The following is a 6,462-nucleotide window of genomic DNA, read 5'->3' on the forward strand; positions in this document are numbered from 1 at the left end:
TTCTTTTTTTTTACCATTTTCAATACATTAATATTAAAAATGCTTGGGAGCACTAATTAGTGCTCCCACTAATTAGGTGGCAGTGGGTCTCGCCATTAATGATGTGATGTTTTGGTCTTGGAGTTGTATTTTTTTTTATTTATTTTTATTTTTTTAATATATTAATACTATTAGTGGTAATGTTTTTAGTGAGATGAATCATTGTTGCATTAATATTATTAGTGATGTATTGATGTCTGATCTACCCAAAATAGGTAAACACTACAACAGGCAGAGTGGGGCTGTCTACTCAAAACACTCCAAATTAAGCGGTAGAGAGAGAGAGAGAGAGAGGGGTTTCTGTTAGAAACACTTCTCCTGTTTCTAGTTTTTCACAACAGTGCAAACTGCTTTCTTCTTCCCTTCAATATCTGTCAAACTTTCTTCTCATTTTTAGTCCCTTCCTCCATCTTTTCCTCTTTATCGGATTCAGTCCACGAAGATGACTTCATAACAGTTCCCACAACTGAAACATGTGTCAGAAGAACACAACAGAAAATGAAATGAAGTATGTTTTATTATATGCATCAACTCTCGTCATCATCATCATCTTTCTCTCCTTGATCCTTTTGGTGCTTCTATGGAAATGGTTTTTACAGCAACAACATCTGTATCTTCTTCACAAGAAAGCAGTTTTTGTAAGAGCTCTACAGAGATGGAATATGGAAGGGCAAGTTGGGGTTTTCAACAAACCCACAACAACAGTTCTGATGACTGTAGTGATGGGTTTGGAGAGAACAATGAAACTATTGATCTAAATGAGAGCTTGAATGAAGAAGAGATGATCAAAGATGGGATAAATGGAGAGAGTGTTGGGAAGGAAAGAGAAAATGGTGGGCAGTCAAAGTTGTGTGGAAGAGGGCATTGGAGGCCTGCAGAGGATACAAAGCTCAAGGAACTTGTAGCTGTCTATGGTCCTCAGAATTGGAATGTTATTGCAGAGAAGTTGGAAGGAAGGTCAGGTAAGTAAGTGAGAGAATAACATATTGCCTACTTAGCTAGCTTTCTTAGCAACTCCAACACTAATGGACATTTTGCATGATAAAAGTATACAACATGTGTTTTGTCTAATTAGTTTATTAGTGTGTGCTTTAACAATACTTACTACTTTTGAAATTGATCTGTCTAACCTTCCACGAGTTTCTAAATATAGCTAACCAATAGATGATGTGATGAAATGTCCACTATGATGCCTATAGTGAAATTTCATTATATGATAAGACTAAGTGTAAATACTTAAAATACCTTTCCGGTATGTTTGGTTTGTATTTTGAGATAAATTTTTTAAATTTTTTTTTATGGAGAGAGTTTAGAAATTTTTTTGATTTGTTTGGTTATATATTTTGAAAATAGTTTTGAAGTTTGGGAGTTTGAGATGTTTGATATTTTGTTATAGTTGAGTAGATATGTATGAAAGAAAAAGTGATCGAGAAGGAGAGAGGAGAGAGAAAAAATGATTGATTGATATGTAATAGAGAGAAGTAATTTTAGAATTTTTTTTTTTGAAAAAATTTGTAACTAAACATGTTTTTGAAAATTTTCTTTCAAAAATATATTTCAAAACACAAATTAAACACACTTGTAGTTGCAACAAAATGGCAACTACTATCCCAAAATGCTATTTTTTGGCTATGGTGCTTCAATAGTTCATATGCCATTTTGACATAACTAATATTCTTACCATTGAATCTACTCTTAAAATTTTTTTTGTGATGATAACATGGTTTTTACTTACGGGGCAAATTTGATTTTGCCAAAATCATGCCTCAAATTTGACACAATATTGCAAAACAAAATTTTGGTTATGGTTTTGGCAAAATGACTTTGGCAAGACTTTTGGCTTGTCAAATGGAGATTGTAAGAGAAGATTTGTATTTTTAACTTTTACTCTTTTGATTATTAATTCTCAGTTTACAACAAGTTGTACCAAACAAGTAATTCTTCTAATTTTGACTTATTTTGGTTCTTTCTTTGTTTATGTGGATCAATGAGAAGGCAAGAGCTGTAGGTTGAGATGGTTCAACCAGTTGGACCCAAGAATCAACAGGAAAGCTTTCAATGAAGAAGAAGAAGAGAGGCTAATGTCTGCTCATAGACTATATGGAAACAAGTGGGCAATGATTGCTAGGCTCTTGCCTGGTAGAACTGACAATGCAGTGAAGAACCATTGGCATGTAATAATGGCTAGAAAATATAGAGAACAGTCCAGTGCTTATAGGAGGAGGAAGATAGCTCAATCTGTTCACACAAGATTGGAGGGAGAAGATCCAAGCATTGTGTACAGAGTCACAGAACCACCATCACAACCATACCCTGTCAATCTTTGCAGCAGCAATGTCTCTCTTCCTCGCAATGGGTTTTGTGCACTGCAAACACCCGATTTCCACTCTGGTGAGTCTTCTTTGATTCTCTCCTTCCTTACCTTGCTTATGATCTGTTTGGCCCTGTAGTTTGTGCATTTGGGTTTTTGTGCTACTTTCCATAAATTGGTTTCCACTGTTTATTGTGTTCAATTATTCTTTTGCAATCGTGGATTGATCCAAACCCTTTTTTCTTTCTCAACTTTTCATGTATTGCTTCAAAGTTTTTGAAGGTATTTTACATGCAAATAATCTAATTACAGAAGATTGTGGCCGATTTTGTGTATTTAAAATTTTTCAAGTTATTGCTTCTATACAAGGATTAATGCAGCATACACTCTCTTTCAAACTAGTTTGGCAATGAATTAAAACTATTTCAACAAAAAAAATTTCTTTGACCATAAATTATTATATGGATGTTGTCATGTGCTCATCCAATGATGTATTATCATTTCTCAACCATTTCTTTCATTTTTAGCCCTGTCAACATGAATATTATTATTTTTTTTTTGAAAGACAGGATAATTATTGTCATTTAAAAATGAGTGCAAATTTGTTCAAACACTAAAATTGTGTTTAAATTATAAATTTATACAGAGATTTGCAAAGGTAAAAATAAAAGGTGAGATAAAAGTATATAAAATATAAGTTAAATTTTTTTTCTCTATTTCCATTTTATATTTTATATTTTCTATTTAAATTTATGATCCAAACATAACATAAGTGATAAATAAGTCTGAATATTACACAAAAATGTTTGTTGGTCCGTCACATTAATCAACATTGACTTTTTCTTTCTGAATGGTTGTGGATTTGTACTGTACAGGTCCTAATAGCCATGAGATGGTGGACATTTTCAACCAGAATAGGGCTTGGGAAAGGTCAGTGGATGATAAAGAACCAAAAGTCGCTTACTTCTATCCCCACCACCAACCTCCATTGATGATGACTGCGATGCAACAGTCACTTTACCACCACTACTCTTCTTCTTCTCACTGCTCAGTCACTGAACCTTTATCATCACCACTTACAGATGAAGAGTACAGAAGAGAAACCAACAATCTTGAGACTGTTGTTGAACCAACATTCATAGACTTTCTTGGTGTAGGGACCACATGAAATTTAATTGCATGTCCTAAAAGCTGATGGGTTTTTCCAGAATCAGCAGAGAAAACTGTTTTCCAAGAAAATATCAGAGGCCATTTTTAACAGCAAAATATCAAGCATAAAAGCTTTTCTCAAGTCATTTCCCTCTTAGTCGTACCATCTTTTTCTTGTTATACAAATAAGTGTCAATCAACTTTCTCTATTTATTCTCTCTATTATTATTTTTTATTGCACTATTAGGATTTAAAAGTGAGAACAAGGACTCTACCCAAAAACAGGTAAGTGAACACCAAAAGGATCAAACAAAATGGAACTCGTGTACATAAAAATAAAAAATAAAAAAATTAATATGGGATGGAACTCTTCGCTTAGGAAGTATTCTAAAATTGTTCCCTTGTTCCAGTTTGTTCACAGTAGTTAGATTATGCATGAAGATTCGCAAATGTAGAGATTTTCACGTTTATCTGACGATCATCATTTATAAGTGAATTGAGACACAATACAAAAAAAATTTGAGACAAAATTCTGTTTGCTTCACATTATTATTGCTCTTAGATGTGGAATAAATTTGGCAATGATGATGGGGTTAACAATGACAACACAAGAGCATGAGATTCTCTATCTCCAAATTTTTCTTCTAAAGGTCTCAAAATATTCATATCAATTGAATTATATTTTGAGATTATTGCATCTCAAGATTTTCAAAAGCTATCTTTGGTACAAAACAAGATAGGGCAACATTTCAGGATCTTCATGGGCCTGTAAAATTCACCCAAAACTTCTGGGCCTGAACATCCTATCGGTGGATGCTTAACCCACCCACATGGGTTGGTGTATATGGATGAGGCCATATATATGCTTAAGGCTTGTTTTGGAAACTTACTTAAATGTTGATTTTTTGATTTTTTTTTTATTTATAAAAAACCGTGCAAAAAATAAAAAGTTCATATGAATCAAAATAGGTTAAGAGTTAAAAAGAAAGTGACTTTTTACTGACTTGCCAAAACAAGCCTAAGTGAGATTTTTTATTTTATTTTTTATAATTATTCAAAATTCATTAATGTAACATAGACATATATAAACAAAAAAAATAGAATTTAATTAGTGAAATGATCCATTTTCATCAATCAGTTCCGTTTGGTAGCTCGAAAATAGTTGGCTCGAATTGGCTCAAAACCCAAAACGACGGAGTTTTGGGTTTTCCTTTTTTTTTTTTTTTTTTTTGAAGAAGCAGAAGAAGAAAAAGAAAAAGAAAAAGAAGAAGAAGAAGCTGGATCTTCATCAACATCATCATCAACACATCATCATCAGCAAACAATTTTATTTTATATTCCCTTCATCTCCAGATCCAGATCTACAGAAAAAAAAAAAAAATCAACATCAACATCTTCATCAACGCATCATCATCATCAACACATCATCATCAGCCAACAAATTTTCCCCCCCTTCATCTTTAGATCTAGATCCACTAGAAAAAAAAAAAAAAAAAATAGAGAAAACAAAGAAAGTGGCGATCGGTGATACCCACCGGCGATCACCGCCATCATCGTCTTCTTCTCTTTCTCCTCTTTCTCTCTCCTTCTTCTCTCTTCCCCTTCTCTTTTCTCTCTCTCTTCTCTTCTCTCTTATTTGTCTCTCTTCTCTTTTCTCTCTTCGAGCTGATTTGGGCCAATAATTTTTGAGCTACTAGGTATTATTCTTTCACCAATTTTCAATAACCATAAACTTGAAAATTCTATGTTCTTTGTTCATTTACATGTCTATGTTACATTGAATGAATCATTAAATTATCATTTAAGGCCCACTAAGAATATATCAAAAAAATTAATTTTCAAAGGCCCCCCTATGGTCTCAATTTAATATTTTTTTTTAGTCTAAAAGAATCTTGAGTCACTATGGCAAATTAGCGTACCCCTAGTGAAACTAGTGTGGCACGCTTATCTTGTTGTTGTTGTTGTTGTTGTTTTTTTTTTTTTTTTCCACTTATTTCTCCTTTTTAAAACTCTCTCTCTCACTCATCACTCTTCTCTCTGGCTCTCTCATCTCTCTCCTCTCTTTATCTTTCTTGCTTATCTTTCTTCTCTCTCTCTCTCTCTCTTGTTCATCTCTTTAGCTATCTCTCTCTTTCTCTCGCTCATCTTGTTTCTCTCTCTCTCTCTCTCTCACTCATCACTCTTCTCTCTGGCTCTCTCATCTCTTTTACTCATCTTTCTTCTCTCTCCATCCCCCTCTCTCTATATCTCTTGTTCATCTCTTTTTGCTTGCTCTCTCTCTCTCTCTCTCACTCATCTCTCTTCTCTCTCAATCGTTCATTTCTCTCAATCACACTCATCTCTTTCTTTGAGCCCATTGTTGTTGAAAAAGGAAAAAGTCAAAAAATGAAATGGGTCTCTCTCTCTCTCTCTCTCTCTCTCTCTCTTTCTCTCTATGTCTCTCGCTCATCTCTCTCTTCTCTCTCTCTTTCACTCATCTCTCATCTCTATCTCTCTCACTTATCTCTCTTCTCTATCTCTTTCATCTCTCTTTGTCTCTCTTGTTCATATCTCTTCTCTCTTTTTTTTATGTCTCTCTCTATATCTCTCTTGTTCATATCTTTTTCTCTTTCTCTTGTTGATCATCTCTTGTTTCTCTCTCATTTTGTATTTCTCTCTCTTCCTAGCTTTCATTACGCAGCAAAATGGGCACAGAGGTTTTTTGGCAAAAAAATGAGTTTTTTTTTTTTTTTGCTATGGCAACCTTCCCCCATTGCGAATACAAGTTATCGACGACGGCAATACCTCCGTCGCAAATAAAAAAATTACTAAATGAGCCATGGATTCATTGTTTAGGGCCTTTTTGGTAATCATTTCGTTTTCAGTTTATATTTACAAAAAACTTACAAAACTGCCATAAAAACTTATTTGATTATTTTTTTGGTTTATAAATGGTTGTCTAAGTTTATAAATTTGAGATAAAA

The 6,462-nt window shown here is 33.5% G+C and overlaps 1 protein-coding gene across 1 annotated transcript; it reads left to right on the plus strand.

Moving 5' to 3' along the window:
- Positions 1 to 546: 546 nt before the first annotated feature.
- Positions 547 to 3,899, plus strand: LOC114275574 (uncharacterized). Its single transcript, XM_028217624.2, has 3 exons — positions 547 to 1,001; positions 2,035 to 2,430; positions 3,226 to 3,899. Exons 1-3 carry the CDS (start codon positions 620 to 622, stop codon positions 3,516 to 3,518), a joined length of 1,071 nt encoding a protein of 356 aa, XP_028073425.2. The 5' UTR covers positions 547 to 619; the 3' UTR covers positions 3,519 to 3,899.
- Positions 3,900 to 6,462: the final 2,563 nt, after the last annotated feature.

The sequence above is a fragment of the Camellia sinensis genome, chromosome 5 (genome assembly GCF_055761805.1).
Source record: "Camellia sinensis isolate YWXY chromosome 5, ASM5576180v1, whole genome shotgun sequence".
In the NCBI taxonomy this organism is placed as follows: domain Eukaryota; kingdom Viridiplantae; phylum Streptophyta; class Magnoliopsida; order Ericales; family Theaceae; genus Camellia; species Camellia sinensis.

What these genes read in the sequence shown, in the direction of transcription:
- LOC114275574 (XM_028217624.2), top strand. Translation starts at nt 620, where the DNA reads ATGGAAATGGTTTTTACAGCAACAACATCTGTATCTTCTTCACAAGAA. An exon ending in GAAGTTGGAAGGAAGGTCAG is followed by an intron (nt 1,002 to 2,034) that starts GTAAGTAAGTGA and finishes ATCAATGAGAAG; the next exon opens with GCAAGAGCTGTAGGTTGAGA. An exon ending in AACACCCGATTTCCACTCTG is followed by an intron (nt 2,431 to 3,225) that starts GTGAGTCTTCTT and finishes TGTACTGTACAG; the next exon opens with GTCCTAATAGCCATGAGATG.